At 52.0% G+C, this 17,745-nt stretch overlaps 1 protein-coding gene across 1 annotated transcript; it reads right to left on the minus strand.

Moving 5' to 3' along the window:
- Positions 1 to 9,365: 9,365 nt before the first annotated feature.
- On the minus strand, positions 9,366 to 17,717 carry MCM5 (minichromosome maintenance complex component 5). Its single transcript, XM_027450019.3, has 16 exons — positions 17,477 to 17,717; positions 17,021 to 17,147; positions 16,806 to 16,934; positions 16,186 to 16,358; positions 14,249 to 14,404; positions 13,955 to 14,121; positions 13,163 to 13,334; positions 12,934 to 13,045; positions 12,043 to 12,186; positions 11,864 to 11,929; positions 11,023 to 11,199; positions 10,701 to 10,813; positions 10,434 to 10,562; positions 10,058 to 10,200; positions 9,820 to 9,947; positions 9,366 to 9,695 (listed from the first exon to the last, which is right to left on the minus strand). The coding sequence occupies exons 1-16, from the start codon at positions 17,641 to 17,643 to the stop codon at positions 9,594 to 9,596; spliced, it is 2,205 nt and encodes a 734-aa protein (XP_027305820.3). The 5' UTR covers positions 17,644 to 17,717; the 3' UTR covers positions 9,366 to 9,593.
- Between the last annotated feature and the right edge of the window lie 28 nt (positions 17,718 to 17,745).

A 17,745-nucleotide genomic window follows, 5' to 3' on the forward strand; every position in this document is an offset into this window, starting at 1 on the left:
AGGCAGAGCAGCACAGCTCCAAAAGCTGATATGTCCTTCCTGCCAGAAGCCAGGCATTGCTAGGAGGAGGCTCAGCGTACTGCAGTGCTTGTGGGTATGGCTCTGGAGAAGCCTTTAGGGCTCAGATCCAGACTCATACCCGCAGGGCATTCCCATGAGGGATGAAGCTCATAGCCCCATGGTCCCAAATAACATTGGGAGGGCATAGCTGTGAAGAGAGACCTGGCACAGAGCACGAGGCTGGTCCTCTCCCTTGAGTCTGCTGCAGGCATCAAGGCCAAGAGAAGAAAGGGAAGGTGTGGGGACTGGATGCTGGGGTGCTGGAGCTGAGCACAGCATGTCTCTGTGAAACAGTCAGCATTTCTCCGTTCCTCTCCTCAGAGCCAGCTGCGTGTTTTGTCTGAAACTGATCTCTCGTTTGAGCTACTTGAAAACAAGCACTGAGAAGCCCCTATTGTAAACGCCATAGAGAAACACAAAGGAGAGAGCCCAGAGTAAAAAATATTTCCATAATAAAACTGTCAAGGGGGAGAGAGAGGCTAGAAACCTTTGTAACGCCAAATAATTAAGTTAAGAACAGAGACGTCCTTTCCAAAGTGCTTGACATAAACTATCTTCTTAATGCTCTAATTGGAGAGGAGCAGCGCGGGGTGAGGTGTGCGTGTGGACCAGGGGAGTGGGAATTTCAGTGTGGTGGCCCGGGGAAGAGAGCCCGGGAGATGCAGGCTTTGGGCACATGGCTTGAGCTCCTGCCAAGATGCACAGAAATCCCTGCTCCCTCTCCAAATTAGACCCCTCCCGCACAGCCTGCAAGTGAGAGCAGCCAACACCAGACCACCCAGGGCAACGGGGAGGAGGCCAGCACAGATAAAGCAGAACCAGAGATGATGCAAGGCGAGGACGGATTGGGCAATAGAAACGTACTCTCCAGTAGACAAGAGAAAACAAAGAGTTCACTGATGATGGTGGAACGTGACCTCTGAGCTGTGGTCCAGCCTGGAGTGGGAAGTCCCCATGGCACGGTTCTCTGTGCACGTACCCAACCCGGGATGGCACGCAGTGGGCCATTGCTGGCCTCTTGGCACTCACAGCATCGTGAGTCCTCAGCCAGGCTGTTTTCCACCCAACAGCAGTGGGTTGGCTCTGCCAAAGGCATCTGCCCTGCTGGGAGAACTATCCCCGTGCTCACCTCTCAGTAAGAGTCTACCAAAAAGGAACAGATTGCAGTGTTGGGGTCCCAGCTTGTTTCTCAGTTAGGTGCTGAGAACCCCTCCCTTTCCTGTCAATCATGTAGGATTTAAACTTCTCAGCACTGGATTAGTGGCTGGTCCACATAATATCAGCCCTTTTCTGGTTCTGCATCACACAGACCTTTTCCTAGCTGCACTGCTTTTACCAGAGGGCTGTCTCCCTGAGATGGTGAAGGATAATAGCAAGAGGTCACTAAAACCTGGTTTCCTTCTCTCTTTGTGCCCTTCAAGGCCACAGAAAGCCCTACCAAATAGATGTCAAATGCCAGGAGATTCAAGCCTATCTAGAGATAGGTGATGAGCTCCAGATTATTGGTCCTCTAGACTTGCAGAACTTCAGGTGGCCTTGGTTCCCTCCTTCGGGTTTGCAAAGACCATCCATAAAACAGGCACTGGAATACAGCCTAGGCTACTTATTCCTCTTCCTCACTGCAGTTAGGGGAAGAAACCTATCCGACAGAGAAAAATCACTTCTGGTTCTGCTCTAGGAGCTGGATGAAGCAGTTTGTGCCCCCTGAAAGCCTCTCATGCACTTCATGGCTCAGAGGCAAGGCATGGATTATTGTGGGACTAGGAAGAAAATCCATGTTTCTGAACAATTCACCTACTGTTTTTTTTTTTTTGTTTTGTTTTTTTTCCCAGACGTTGTCGGATAAGTGCATCAAATGAAATAACAGATAAAACACAGACATGGAAACCAAGACAACCAAGAACCGACGGACTTCAAACGACAGAAATAACCCCAACAGATCAATACCAGGCCAGGCAACCCAGCAAAGCCTGCAGTCTGAAATAGTCCTCCATCGAATTGAGAGCAGAAGTCGCTCCCATTTCAGAAGCACTAGAGTCATTCGCACGCCAGGTATAAAATATAAACACCAGACACTTGGCATTGTGCAGCTACCTGACAAAGGCATTAAGTTACTTGGACTCACTTGAAGCACAGTCTTTTTATATTTTCAAAACACCAAGTTCCATGCAAGTATTCAGGCTGCCATGGCAACGTCGTACATTTGTTCCTGAGTGTCATTTCCCATCGCAATTGTTGTTTTTTGGTGTACATTTTTTTTTTTCCAGAACTTTGCCTGACTTCAAAACTTTGGTTGCTGAGGCAACATCTCTTTTTGAAGGGAAGTGATAGGCTGTGCCCCTCTGTGCCAAGGCAAGGGCTGTTCTTTGAAGACCGGCAGGCTATAGAAAGAGAGGAGGTGTTAGGGAGGCTAAAAAGATACCGGGAAAAGCAGGGCAAGAGGAAGCAGTGGTGCTGAGAAGTGGCTACAAAGGGGCAACACACGCCTTCGCATGAGGCAGGTGGGACGGGCTCTGAGTGGGAGGCTCCAGGCTTAGCACAGGCGAGCTGATGTGCCACATTACATCAGGGGGAATATTAAATGCGGTCCCAGCGAGGTAACGCTTTGTCTCTGATGTATCCCTCGAGGATCTTGTGGAGATGCATAGTCCTCACAAGACCTCCCCAAGGAAGGAATCTGTCACGGGGATGGTTTGACACAAGAAGCGACTGAGGCAGAGAGAGTTTGGATGAACTGTTGAAGGTCACACAGTAAATTAGTGGCTCATATAGGAATAAGCCCCTGGAGGTGTTGTGTTTCATTTGTAAGATCATCATTCCTCTGATATTTAACTTACGCTTAAATAGAAACCCATTTACCTTCTGCAGAGAAGCACTGCAATCACTTTTTCTCTAGCTAACACATCACAGTCCTCACCTCTGCTATTTGTCAACGTATTTGGCCTGAAATGCACCGAAGCAGGGACTCCTCCTTTCTTTCCAGGCAGCAGGGCCCCGATCCACACTCTCCCTGAAACTGAAAAACAAGTAGTGGAGGAGGCCCCAAAGGGGGTGGCTAGGTGGTTCAATGATGAGGACATGTATGGGATAAGGCCGTGCATGTGCCATGGGATTGGAGGCAGCATACAGGGTGCAAGAAGTGATGAAAGCAGACCAGAAGTGGCAATAGGACAACAGCACGGGAGGAGTGCATAGCTGATACAGGGACTGAAAGTTGTATCTGGGACACCACACTGTCACAAACCGGTATCAATGGCACAAGCAGAAGTAGCTTTAATTTCATCAGAAGACGTAATTGAAGCCGCAGCAAATGCAGATCAGCCAGGCAAAACTCTTCAGAGCATCTTTAAGAGAGAAGACCTTACAAGTAATCTTTGCTGTAGAGAATTCACCCACCTCTTGCTGTGGGGCCCAGAACAGAACCCTTTACATCCTTTCTTACTTACCAGCAGCTGGCTTACATGCTAAAAACAAATCATCACTTCAATAGGGGTTCTCCCAAGCCCTTAGTTCATGCACTGCCTGTGAGCCAGCATCTTCCCTGACCTGCAGATTCACACTGTAGGTGCTGCTGGAAAGCAAAACCAGCGAGTGCAATCAGGGTTAGTACCAGCTATGGCTTTTCCAGAGGGCATGGCTGATTCATTGGGCTCGCTCGCCATGTCTCCACTTTGCAGCCCGTGTCTCAGTGCCCCATTTCCAGCCTAATGATGACTCTGATGCCCGTGTATGGGTCACTGGAGATTAGGTTTTGATTTCTATCCATTTCAGCAATTCATAGCTGACTGCATGAGCAGAGACAAATAGAAACCTGCTGCCTGGATCACCACCTGCCTCTTTCGAATCTGGGTCATTGTAGCATTTAAAAATACAAACAGCCAACACAGCCCTGCCAGGCAGAAGTAAAAATGGTAAGCAAAGATGAGATGTCAAAAGAGAAACATACAGACGCAGGAGGCAGAAGGCTTTGTCTTTCTCCTGCATTTGTCTCTGATGCTCCTTGCCCAAGGGCATTGAAATTTAATTGCCCCTTCCATGTTGATAGAGAAGACCAGAAATGGCCCATGGCCATCATATGTCTGGCAAGGATCTCCCCAGGGGCTGTATCCTCTGCATCCTGGGACACTTTCTTCTTCCAAGTGACCACAAAAGCAGCTTGTGGAGGGACTCCCATGGTGATAATATTTCTCTGATGATTTCCAGGGATTGCTTTTTTCCACAGACTTCTCTTGTCCAGGCACAAGAGAACTTGACTACGGGGGGTTTTCCTCACCAGTTCTGGATGTCCCACTTCTTTGGGCATCTCAGCTCACTACTAGAAGCTTTGGCCAAGGTTATGAGATCCTGGGACAGTGCACTGTGCTCTCCCTTGGGTGATGCAGAACATCCCTGGAGCACAGCTGCACCAGATGCAGAAGGAGGGGGAGACCCTTTAGCTCCAACACATAATATTTGCTGTAGGGGCTGAGGAAACCTTCAGGACATCTTCCCTGCTTGCCCATGCCAGCATGGGGGGATCGAGTCCTCTCCCATATTCAAGCATCTGAGAATTGCCTGGGACTCTCCTGTTCCCAAAGGCATGACATTCAGCTGCTGGATGGCCCAGAAATAAAACCAAGCAACTTGTGTAAAATGTATCTGGACCTAAGCCATGTTAACCATGAATGCTGCTCTCCCCTGTGGATACAACATCTGCCCATTGGAATAAACAGGAAACTATTTTATCCTCTGGGGAACAAGAAAGGTGAAGGGGTCACAACTGTAAATCGTGTGTCTCTGGGTTTGGGGCATGCAGCAAGAGCTACAAACAAATAGGTTTTCTGTTTTTTCTCATAGAACAGGGAGTTAAATGCTGGGCTTCTCCCTCTGAGCTGGTCCTCTGACCTAATCCTACCCTTTTGTCCAGTGCAAAAGACAAAAGAGCAGACGTCCTGGTTTCCCCACTGAGATTGGATAGCATGCCATGGAGAATCACTGCAGCAACATGCTTGCCAGGTCACATGAAATACAGATGTGGATCTGCCTTGTCTGATTCTGCAGGACCACACGCGGCTGTGTTGTGGTGACCTGTCCACAAATAGGCAGACTTCTGCGCTTCGCCTCCCTGCCAATTGGTGATGCTCATCAGGAAAAACTTCAAGCTCTGTTGTCATCAACCTTTATTGGCCACTTCAGAGTATTTATTTTTCACCCTTCTAGAAAGCAAACTAAGAAGGCAGTACATTAGATGAAGGCAGCCAGTGAGAATTTTTGCCCATGGGGTGCCCTGAAGTTACTGGACTCCTTGGCCAGACCTCTGGGGCCTGTGTCTTGCAGGAGGTCAGGTGAGCTGGGCCTAAAGGAGCCTTCGACCCTCAACACCTCAAGTTTCAGTTCGTCTCAATACTGGGGAAGCTTCACCCTCTTTCCCTGTGATACATCTATTACTGTAACTTGCATCAGCACCCCAACACAGTGCAGTAAAATGTTGGTGCAGCGTGGCAGTAGCAATGTTGCTGTGGAAACCATGATATTTTAATTGCCTGATTCAGGAGAAGCCAGGTATTCGGGCATTGTGTAACAACAGCTCTACTGCCAAAAGATCTGGCATGCAAGACTCTGCCACAGACCAGCCTGTGAGAGCCATGTGGCACTAGGCAAGCTGTTCTCCCTTCATAACCTTCAGTTCTCCCCAGCCCAGGCCATCACCCTTCACCGTCTGGGCCCCTACAGATGGCAAAGCAAACCTCCAGACTGGTGACAGCCTCTTGCACTCCATTTGGGCACAGCATCCTGGTCAGACCATCAGACACCTCCTCAACATGAAACACAAGTAGGTGGTAACTGAATCTTGACTGTGCTCCTTATTCTGACATGATGGTCTAGGATGGTGATATTGCCTGTATGCTAGATGACCCATCAACAGTCCCTCTAAAAAAATGAAAAATATCTCAAGCAGTGTGCATTTAACTCCTTACTTCTATTGACTAAGGATTTGATAGAGAGAATATTGACAAAGAACTCTTTAGTCAATAAAACTTCATTCTATGAAGTTCAACTTCAAGATCAGTCGAAGCCCACAAAGCACCAGGTGCAGCTTGAGACTTGACAGATTCCATCAGGTGAAGGTTTCCAGACAGGAAAGATGCCTACACATCTATTTATAGGTGTCTATTTATACCGCAGAGGTACTGGTTGCTGATGAGCGCACAGCATGTGGCCAGCTGTGGATAGACCTGCTTTCCACTGAGCAAGTATTTCATTGGTACTTTGATCAAAACAGGCAGATAATTCTGAGAGCCCAAAACTGTGGTACAAAAGGCACATAAATCAGGTATTTCCTGGCCATTTTGCCTAGAGATTTGTGCTTTCTTGCCAGATTTCCCATGCAGCAGTCAGAGAAAAGAAAAAAGAGAAAAAAAAAAAAAAAGATTACTAACAAAAGGGCTGGTGAAGTGAGGTAAAGACCAGGGAGAGGACATGGAACAGTTTGGCCAGATGAAAGCTGAAGGGCAGGAGGAAAGCAATGGCCAAGAAGCAGCAGATGGTCCAGGGGACATTCTCTGATGCATGTCCCTTGGTGTCCCATTTCTACCAGAACGCCCTGAGAGCTGATCCAGGACATTATTACCCCAGTGTCCTGCCTGCCTTTGAAGCTGGCAGGCCTGAAAACAGAAGCAGGAGATGCACTGGGAGCTCTACAAGGTGGCCAGGGACACATTACAATGGCCAGGAAGGTGAATGGGGGGATGGCCATGGAGGGGAAAAGAGAGCAAGCATGAGGCATGAGGTGGGGTGGAGAAGGAGAAAACGGGGTAACTGGCATTGCTGGGAGAGACTCAGAGCAGAGGTGTGCAGGAAGCGGTGGGGAATATGTTGCAAATGGATAGGCAAAATGGGATGAAGTGCAGTAGCAGGCACTTGTACTTCATGGCTGTGGGACGATGAATGGTTTGGGATTTTGAGGGAACCCAGCCCAGCATTAGGGGATCACAGACTTACTCAGACCTCCAAAAGGGACGGAAACTCAGCACGATACACTCCCCAGCAGACCACGTTGCAGGCACCCCAAGCTACAACACGTCTGTGCCTTTCTATGGGGTCTTTGCTTGTCTGAGGTCAGTGCCTGGTAGACCACGTCAGGTTGCTTCTCACGTTGCCCATATCAGCATATTGTGCTTGCCACTGTTTATCTTGCATCCCTGAGCAATGGCCCCTAGGGCTCTGCAGTTGGGTTTTGTTTTATTTTGCGGAGGAAGTGACACTCACAACACGCTCAGAGGTTATGTGGCTGCATTGCAACAGCTCTCATCTCACGCGGAGACGGAGCAGATCCGAGTGGTGCAGATGTGATGACTCAGCTGTGCTGGATTTTGCGGTAGTGGAGCTCCACCGACATTTCCCCAGAAACCTTCTGGTTAGCTTAGTGCAGGACAACAGGGAATTGAGCCTAGCGAAGCTGCCTCAGGGCCAGGAGCCCAACGCAAGCCTTCAACAAAGCCCTTCTCCTCCAATACCGCATTGCAGCACAGGAGAGGGAGGATCTGCACACCTCCTGTTTGGTGCCTATGATGCAGAAACACCCACCCGAGCTGGTTGCCCTGGCCTCCTCTCACAGTCAGCGGAGAGGGAACAAATGCTGTTAGGGCACAGCTCCTCTGGCCCAAAGAGGGGGACAAAGGGGACAAAGTCAGCTCTGTAGGCTAGGCGAAGGAACGCTGCACTGCTGAGACACGAGGTGGCTAAGCTTGTCTGGTTTCACTTGTTCTGTTGGCCTTGGAGTGAAGAGCAGGGGTTTTGGGCATCCAAGGACACCCGATGATTTTGTCCCAAGTCTCAGAGCACCAGAACATCAGTGATGGCTGAGAAGAATCACCTTCACCAGGAACATCACCTGTCCTTATCAAGTGGCTAGAAGCTGAGGAAAGGTCTGGTCTTCTTCACCAGGGGGACCACTGAACCCTTATGAGGGTAGATACTCCCACGAATTACCCCTCTACCTAAATGAGAACTGGTATTCCCCCCCCCCAAATTTCCATCTGCGGCGTGAATTCAAAACAAGCCTTTACTAATCAGCAATGCTGAGTTTGAAGATAATGTCAAAGTTGTGCGTAGCCCAGCTCCGCTTCTTGTGATGGAGCTGCATGCATTAATTGCTAAATAGCGTTGTTTCGAGCTGTATGTACACTTACATAACCTCGTACCATATAATCAACACATTTCGTAGCACGAAGAGATCAATCATTCTGATCCCCGTCACAGAAATACTCTCCCGCTCCGTATCATGTCATGAAAACAACCAAAAAGAAACAACAAAAAAAAATTATATGTGATCAACCTCCACACCTGCCACCACCAAAGAAGTGGCGGTGGTACTGGGGAGGGGTGGCAGGGGCTGCAGGATGTGTAGGGCACACCTGCTACGGTGCTGTGTGGGCTACATACAGCACGTGGCTGGAAAATAACCATAATACTATGGTTTTTTGGGGGCTGTGTTGGGTATTTGAGGGGACACAGTGCTTGAACAGGGCCATGAGAGCTTGTGAGGGAGGCAGAGTGCTTTCAGTTGGACATTGGCAATTTGGGGGATGTTGGGCTCCAGGGGAGGATGCAGCCCTGTTATTCCCAGTTCTTCCTCCCTGAGGGACTGAAGATCAGGATTTCTTCCCTATAAGGATGCAAAGTAAGGTAAAACAAAGGTGGCTGGGAGCATTGCACACCCCATGGCCCTACAGCAAGGAATTGGGACAGCCTGGGACCCATCACTGTGTGGAGCCTTTAGGACACCCTCCTCTCCTCTCCCATCCTCTGCAGGAGTCAGAAGTCTGAAAAAACAGCAGATAGAGAGCAGAAGACTGTTGCTCCGGTGGACAGCCAGCCCCACAAAGGCCAGTGCAGCCTCAGAAGGGACACCCCAACTCCCCAGCCAGCGCTGGCCCCAGCCCAAGCACACGATGTGCCTCTCCCAACACAGACACCAAAAAACACAAGGATGCTGTTGAGGCCCTGGAGGGTGCAGCCCAGCATCCTCAAGGCTCGAGTTCCCTCTGCTGGTTCTGAACACTTATTCCACTAAGGAAGCCTGCGTTGTGTGCTCCTGGGTTGGATTTTTTTTTTCCCCTCTCCAGTCTAAAGGGCTGTGCAAGTCCCCACTGCAGAATAAGTGTTTCAGGAGGCGAAATGCATTAGAGAGGAAGGAGGGATGAGCAAACTGCAGCTTCGAAGCTCAAAAGAGCAGCTCATAAACCCTCCAACCCCCATCCCACACCTCCCACACAGGGAGGATACATTTATTTTCTCTCTCCCTCCAGGCAACAAAGCAAGGGTACCAAGACCAGGTTTTATTTTTATACAAACTAAAAGCTTTTAGAGATTAAAGAAACACTGAAATGACACAACAGTGAAGCATCCAAGGGGAAGCCTGGCTGCCCCAAACAGTGGTTAAAGGGGCCCGAGGCTGTTTGGATCCCCAAGGAAAATCTTCCAGGCACCAGGGCTCTTGCCAGGCAGCCACCACCATCTCTTCCCTGCTGCTGGTGGGACTTGGGGTCAGGTCACTTGATGCGGTAGAGGACCTTGCGCTGCATGCGGTGCTGGATCTCCCCCCGCCTCATCATCAGCTGCAGCACCTTGTAGATGGCGTGCTCAGGGTATTTCTGGAGAAGAAGAGAGCAGGGTGAGAGAAACTGGCAGGGAAAAGCCCACCGCAGCCCAGCAGGGATCTGCCACAATGGCTAAGCAGCCTAGGGAGCCTGGTTTCATGGTCCAACCCCATCGCACCTGCCGCATGAAGTCCTGGACGATGCTGTGCTCTGACACCTGCGAGCCGATGGCGAAGCGGCGCTTGAGCTGCTTTTCGATGCGGGACAGCATCTCTTGGTCCTCCTGCGTCGTGAAGCCTTCTGCCCCTGGGGGGAGAGGTTGTGTGAGCTCCCTTATCCCATATCACCTACCACACATGCACATCCCAGAGATCTTTAGGGAAACTGTAAATAAATGCAGCACCACCCATGCTCACCTGACAGGCTGCCCGACATGGCTGCATCCAGCGTGGACACCTGGAAGAGCCTCAGGGCCTCCTCAACATCTGCCTCGGTGGCAAAGGGCTGCAGCTTCATCTTGCTGAGGGACTCCGCAATGCGCACGATGGCCTCCAGCTGCCTGCAAGATGAGGGGGATGCTCCTTGCTTTCCACTGGGGCTCCAGGGGGTCACCTTCCCACCACCACTCACCCCTCAAGGCACCCCCAGTGCTGCCCCATTCACAAGGGGCTCTCCTGAGCACCCCACTAACCCCCTAGCGTTATCCCAAGTGACACAAGGACTTGATCCCAACCCCATAGGTTTGGGTGGATGACGGCAGCCCCGGGTAGAGCCAGGCCCCGGGGTGCTCACCGGACGGTGATGGGGATGCTGGAGCGGCGGTCGCTCTCCTGCTCGTGCTGGCGGCTGCCGCTCCGCATCAGGATGTAGCGGTTCTTCAGCTTCTCCGCCGCTGCCGCCGACAGCCGGGGGCCACATTTCCTGCAGGAAGGGACAGGGGACATGGCACTGCCAGGAAGGTGCCCCTGGCAGGGTGTCCCTCGTGTGCCCAGAGCCAGGAGCTCAGCTGCCCCGCTGCGAGGCATGGCCTGAGCAGCACGGCGTGACCCAGGCACTCACGTGCGGCAGAAGGAGATGAGCTTCTTCAGCTTGTTCAGTTCGATCTCGCCCTCCACGGCCTGGGTCTGCGTCAAGGCGCTCACGTGTAAGGACATCACGTGCTTGGCCAACGTCTAGGAGAGCGGGGGGCGGTCAGATAGCAGAAATCCTCCCTCTGACCTGACCACGGCATGCCACCCTCCCAAAAAACAGGGTGGCAGCTGGGCTTGGCTCAACACTACACTCATCCCCACACTACAGCTATTTAAGTTCCCAGGTATTTGCCCTGCTGCTGCTCCCATTACACTGACGACACCGCAAGAGCCAGCACGCCCCAACCCACCACGTCTCGCTCCTCGTTGTGCTCATCCTTGACGATGAAGATCATGTCGAATCGGGACAGGATGGTAGGCATAAAGTCAATGTTCTCCTCGCCTTTGGTCTCATCCCAACGCCCGAAGACGGAGTTGGCAGCTGCAAGCACCGAGCAGCGGGAGTTCAGTGTGGTTGTGATGCCTGCCTGCAGGGAAAGAGAAACGGACAGGGTCAAGGTCACATCCACAAAACAGCAGGGCTAGGAGGCTATTAACTCATAGGAAGAGCTCCAGAGCAGTTTGCAAGGGCTCATCCTCAAGCATTTAGATAAAGCCCTCTTAAGCGGCACCCAATTGCTCTGCAATGATTCCGACATTGGAGAGGGTGACCACAGGAGCTGCACGGGGCTGGACCCATGCATCCATCTGGAGAAAGACTGGCTGAGACTCGAGCACTGAATAACTTCATTTAAAACCTCACATCAAGGGTAGACATACAAGGCTACCCTCAAGTTTGCAAGTGGAGCCAGAAACTGAGGTTAAGTGCTCCTGGGTGCTGAGGAACAGTGCCCAGGGTCTCACAAAGGGAAGGCAGAAGAAGATCTGATGGATGGGGTGGATGGATATATGCAGCTGAACACCTCTTTGTGGTTTTACAGGTTAGGAGGGGCAAGTAAGCATGACCAGCAAGGACAAGTTGTGGTGGCTGTTCTACTACAAGTGAGTGCACAGCTCAGGAGTGAGCCAGAGGGATGAGGAGGGAGGGAAGCTGCAAAAATAGAAGTTGGACAGTGGAAAAGAATTGAAACCCCAATTTAAGAGAAGGTCTGGCACCAGGATGCCAGGCAATTTCTGTAGAAGGCTTCTCACCTTGGCAATGGAGATGGTCTGCTGCTCCATGGCTTCGTGGATGGCCACGCGGTCATCCTCCCGCATCTTTTCACACAAGGTGGCAAATGAGGTGGGGGGAAAGAAAATAAATAAGAGCTGCTGTCAGTTACCTCCGGTGGCTTTCAGCTGAGCGCTGGGCCCCACACACCCCACGTTACCTTGTCAAACTCATCGATGCACACCACTCCGCCGTCTGCCAGCACCATGGCTCCCCCCTCCATGAAGAAGCTCCTTGAGGATGGGTCGCGGATGACCGAGGCTGTCAGGCCAGCAGCGCTGCTGCCTTTCCCCGAGGTGTATACCTGGGTGTGTGGGACGAGGAAGGGGACAGCACATCAGCCACTGCACGACCCGGGAGCCCACGGCCACCACTGGGGAGCGAGACAGCTCCGCACCATAGCCAGAGGTGCTGGAGGAAGGGCAAAGCCCTGGGGGAAAACCCCTCAGCACATGCCAAAAGCACGCAGAACAGGATTACTGTGCAGTCCCAAGCCTCGGACGAAGCAGTTGTGACGTACCCAAGGGCTTGTAGACACACAAACACAGGTATTAAGCACAGAGCACAGCGTGATTCATTGTTTGGTGGGCTGCTGCATTCGCTTTGTTTTCCCCCCCGAGAAAACAACGCAGTCAGAGGCTGACTTTAATGGAGGTTACAAGAAAACACAGCTGAAAATATAATTTCATGCCTGGGCTCAGGCTGGAGCTCCGTGCCTGAGATGCAGGCGGCTTCATTTGTCCTGGCCAGCCAGCCTCTCTGCTGATTGAGGCTCAAAACCAAACAGCAGCATTGGTCATGTCTTTGGATACTGCAAAGGGCCTGGCTCACATCATAATGAAAGGCACTACCTGTTTCCCCTTCCCTCTCTTGCCTCCTGTCCTGTACCCCACCTTCTGCTAGCACCAGAAGCTGTAGTTTGCACCTCCACCAGCTGCTCTAGCTGGGGATGCACTGACAGGTATCTGCTGGGACCACGGTCTGCAGTGCTACGCAGGGAGGAGTAGGAAAAAATGAGCTGCACCGTAAGCAGAGACCTCAAATCACCTACCCCAATGGGCGAACACTTCTCTACGAACTTCAGCAGCTGGGATTTGGCCGTGCCAGGGTCACCCAGCATCAGCAAGTTGATGTCTCCTCGGCGGGTCAGCCCATCCGGGAGCCTAGAGCAGCAGGGTGCAAAGATACAGAGGAGACATGGTGAGCCTTTATTTCAGTGCCAACACACTGCGACAAATCGCGAGATGCTGGTGGCACTGAAATGATTTTTTTCTCCCCACCTCTTGCGAGAGCCTCCAAACAAGAGGCAAGCAATGGCCTTCTTGATGTCGGCGCTGCCGTAGATGGAGGGCGCGATGCTCTTGGCTATCGTCTCGTAGATGTTGGGCATGGCAGCGAGGCAACGGAGCTCCTCCTCTTCCTGAGGGGTCACCGAGCCAGCAAAACTGTGTCCTACGTGGGGCAGGACAGAATGACGGTGAACAGATGGATGCTGTGAAGAAAGGGATGCTATTCCCCTCACCCCATCCACTGCGACCAAAAGCCCTTCTTGTATCACGCCAAATGCCACCAGGTCTGAAGGGTGGAAGGAGCAATTTGCTATCCCAGCAAGGCGTGCTCTGTGCTTCCAGGCTGGATGAAGGAAGGAGAAGGAAAAGAAGAAAAGCAAGGTTCGGAGGAACCAGAGGGAGAAATTAGAGTCAGGAGCACGTTGTAAATGCATAGCTCAATTTTAACCATTGACTTCAGCCCAGATCCTCAGGGATGGCTTAGTGAATTCCCACTGAGATCAATAAGATGGAAGTACTTAAATACCCTGGAGGACTCAGGCTGAAGCCTCCTCATTTAATATCTCTGAAACAAAGTCACACAGGACACTCGAGTTTACAGCACCCAGGGTAAGCCAGACCTCAGACCTCCCAGACAGGGCTGAACCTTTCACTGCGTAAGCAAAAGAGCCTAGGCTGTGATTTCGTACACATCTCACTGAGGGACTGCCCTGTTCACGAAGGGGGTTCTCCCAACACCAGGCTATCCCCAAAGACCAGACAGGTGCCAAAAGCAGCCCTCACCTGAGCCCTCCGTGTCCACCTGGATGCCCACCACGCGGATGTAAGCGCTTCGGATGCCCACACCAACGTTGTCCCGACCCTTGTTCTTGATCAGGGCAGACTTCTTGATGGAGTAAATGCCCATGATGGTGACTCTGTTCCCTGGGACAACTTTGTCACACAGGTACCTAAGAGAAGAAAGGTGAAAGCAAAAGATGTTGGTGGGGCCATCCTTTTCCTCACCACCAACCACCAAAAATCACCCCAAGAGCATCACCAGCACGGCCACAGCCCTCGCAGAGCCCCTGCTGGTACCTGTCGCAGTACAGCTGCAGGTGCCGGGGCATCTCTCCGTGTGGCACAGCGTCGGGGGACTCCTGCAGCTTCAGGACCTGGAAGTCCACGCACTTGCACTTATCTGGCATGATGAAATAAGGGTCCAGCGGGCACTTTGGGCGGCCGGCCTGTTCTCTGTGTGGAGAGATCAATCAGGAGAGTCAGCTGGGGGCTGGCACTTGTAGAAGGGACAGCGGTCACAGCCGAGAGCAGCCCACCTCTGCCAGGTCAGAAAGACACCGTCACCAGAGCAAAGGCTCACCAAACCCTCTGTCTCACCTCCTGCAGCTGCCAAAATCAGGCACTGAGGTCAGAGCACCACAACAAGCCAAAGACACGGTGACGCTTCCCCTGCACACTCTCCCAGCCACCTCCCTCTCCCCTGCTAGCTACAAGCAAGGAGGGAGCTAATTCACTAATTACGCAGGAGATAACAGCATAGACTCAATGACTTGACAGGACATATTTCTTTATAACCTCGCACGCGAGGCAAACGTTAAGTGGTTCCTGGTGAGAAAGCAATTAGCAGCGTGACAAGGCTGCTGTCAACCCCGGAGTCTCTCGAGACGCCAGCTCGGCGTAGCTGCCTTGTGAGGCTACAGGCTCCCGGGGACGAGGAGCACCTCTGCATCCTGCTGGCTCCTCAGCACGCTGCAGTCACTGCCTGACTCCAGGCAGGCAGCAGCAGGGCTTTTTGGAGGGATGAGACAAAGGAGGAAAAGCCTGATGAGCGTCAGCCCCGCTGCACCAGAGCTGTGCCGACCAACTCGTGCAGCCAAGGATGGGGAGCCAGGAGTGATGCCTATCCCAAAGACCGCTCAGGCTGTGTCAGAGATAAGGCAAAGGAAATAAATACTGGCAGGCACGAGTTCAAAGGCACAATCCGTCAGGCTCAGCTAGCGTGAGAGCTGCAGCACAGCGGCAGCCTAATGCTCGCGGTTCACGCAGGCATCAGAAGCTGTGAAGCAGGATTTGGGAGTTAGTGGCGGAGCGTCCTTACAGAAGGTGATGAAAAGCCCACCAGGGAGGGGGAACGTGGAAGCAAGGAGTTTGAGTAAGATAAAAAACTTACTAAGGAAGCCAGGACAGGAGCTTAAAGCAGTATGATGGGGCAACTCGAGGCAGGAATGAACCTTTAGGTACAAAGGGCAATAGGGGAAAGCGAAGTTAGGCAGCAGATGGCTTAGGGAGTGATAACAAACAATCCCCGTCACAGGAGATTTTAGCACAGCCAGCCTCAGCGGAGAGCAAAGACAAAGCCACTATGAAATGTGGAAGGGGGACCTCCCAACAGCCACCAAAGCTGCTTCAGTAAGCCTGTGATAAGCAGAAGCCAGCACAGGAGCCTGACAAGCAGAAAGGGTTTTCGTTCATCTTGTTTGTTAATGGAAGAGATGAAAGTGTGAGAGTGAAAAGGGTGAGGGAGAGGTCAAGAAGGAAAGCCGAAAGCAAGCTTCTCTGTCTGTAGCAACAGGGATGCTGGATGCACAGGAAATACAGGTATATAAAGGATCTTGTCTCCTGCAAAACAGGAGCAAAACCCTGTGCAAAAGGAGCTGGAGGAAGAGATGCAGCTTTAGCAGTGTGCTGAAGTGAGATTTACACTCATGTGAGGCAGCAGAGGCACCCTCTGCATTACTGCATGTGGAAGCCCTCATAGGATGCTTTGGAACAACCTACCGAGGGATTTATTGAACCTCTATTTTCAGGCTCTGGGTGATTTTATAGGAATATGATCGATTAGGAAGTTGTGCTTGGAGACCAGTTGTGCTGGGACAGCAAGCCCTGAGCAACCACTCTGGTCTCAGAGCTGGTCCCACTTTGAGCAGGAGGCTGGACTAAAGACCTCTTGGAGTCCTTTCCTCCTGACTTTTCCCCCACCACCCTGCCACACACAGCCCCGGGTCAGTCCTTACGTGTTGCATTTCCTAGGGAGAGAATACCCCTCGAGGCCCGGGCGCACGGCGATGTTGTTGATGGTGTTCCGGCAGCTGCGGCACTGGATGGCTATTTTGGTGGCTTTGGCTCGCACGGGGGTTGCCGCAATTACGATCCCGGGGATCTTCACAAGGTGGGACATCTGGTCGGACTGTAAGGGAAAAAGGTGAAGGGGAGGTGAGAAAAACACTTGGAAGATGGATAGGAGAGTCAAGACGTCAAGGAAGCATTTTTTTCTTGGATACACTCCCCACGTTTATGGGACTATAGTACCAGAATAAAATAGCCTGTGCTTCTTGACAGCATATCTGGCTGTATAGTAGTAGGATGTGGGTGCATGACTTAAATTGTGTTTGTTTTAAACCAGGACATGAAAGGACACTCACTATATGCAGACTATCACTAACAGCATTGATGTCCCCATAGCAGGAACCAGGGGTACCAGTCCCTTGCAGCCAGATTTAAGCTGCAAAAGTACCCTTGGCTTGTAAGTTAGCATGCAACCCACATCCTGAATTACGCAATTAAGCATCAAAGGCTTCCCCTGCAATCACACAGGGGTGAGCCCTGCCACCCAGGCAGCAGCGGACCACCTCACCTTCAGGCTGCGGATGCTGGCTGCGTTGGCATCGGATCTGAGCATGACCTGGACATCCTGGAGGGCTTCCTCCCCTGAAGGACGAGGACGGGTGACCTCATCTGCAACCTCTTTTGCTGCTTCTTCCAGCTAGGAACAGAACAGCTCAGCTATTAGGAGGGTGTAACGGCACGACGATGTCAGTGCACCAAGCCACCCAGCCCCTCCATCCTTACCAGCTGCAGGTGCTCCGCGGGCTGCTTGTACAGGTAGTCAGCGAGATCTTCATCGAAGCTGGCCAGGTCCTCCATCTCCACCTCCACCCAGTACTGTCCCAGGTTGTAGTGCCGCTTGAGCTCATCCCTGTGAGGCAGCAAGGGGGGAAGGTTTGCAGGGCAGGAAGCACCAGGAACCCACAAGGACTTTGGGTGCAGAGCAGGCAGGCTCTGCTAAGAGGCTCGGAGGGGAGATGGGGAAAATAGGGGGAGAATTAAGGGAATCCTGCAGGGATTTGGGGAAACCTTGCACCCTAAAGGCTTTAAAATGTGGGAGTAAAGCAGGGACAGCAGCACTCGCAGTGACACTGTGAGATATAACGCTGATTGATTAAAAAAAGCCAAATATTTTTACAAAAAGCATACATATATGGAATAATTATAATTATAGGGGAGCGCCAGGGGTGCCGCCAGCACCTGTATTTGAAGGTGAAGCCCGTCCGGTCCGTGCCCACGCGGTACTGCCGCAGGAACTCCTTGAAGCGCCGCTGCAGCTGGGATTTCCGCACCTGCCCCTCGTCGGACGCCGGCTCGCCGCCGAAGCTGTCGCTGTAGTAGATGCCGGGCTCGTCGAAGCCCGACATGGCGCCCACCCGCCCCGAAACCCCCGCGCCCCGCGGTACCCCCGCGCCGCGGCTGTTTCGCGGCAAAAAAAAAAAAGCGCGCGCCGCGGAGAGCTGGCGGGA

Source organism: Anas platyrhynchos, chromosome 1, assembly GCF_047663525.1.
Source record: "Anas platyrhynchos isolate ZD024472 breed Pekin duck chromosome 1, IASCAAS_PekinDuck_T2T, whole genome shotgun sequence".
Taxonomy (NCBI): Eukaryota; Metazoa; Chordata; class Aves; order Anseriformes; family Anatidae; genus Anas; species Anas platyrhynchos.

Coding starts and splice junctions, on each gene's coding strand:
- MCM5 (XM_027450019.3), bottom strand. CDS start 17,643: ATGTCGGGCTTCGACGAGCCCGGCATCTACTACAGCGACAGCTTCGGC. Junction 16,359..16,805: donor CCAGCATCCGCAGCCTGAAG/GTGAGGTGGTCC, acceptor TTTCCCTTACAG/TCCGACCAGATGTCCCACCT. Junction 11,930..12,042: donor GCATCGATGAGTTTGACAAG/GTAACGTGGGGT, acceptor TTGTGTGAAAAG/ATGCGGGAGGATGACCGCGT.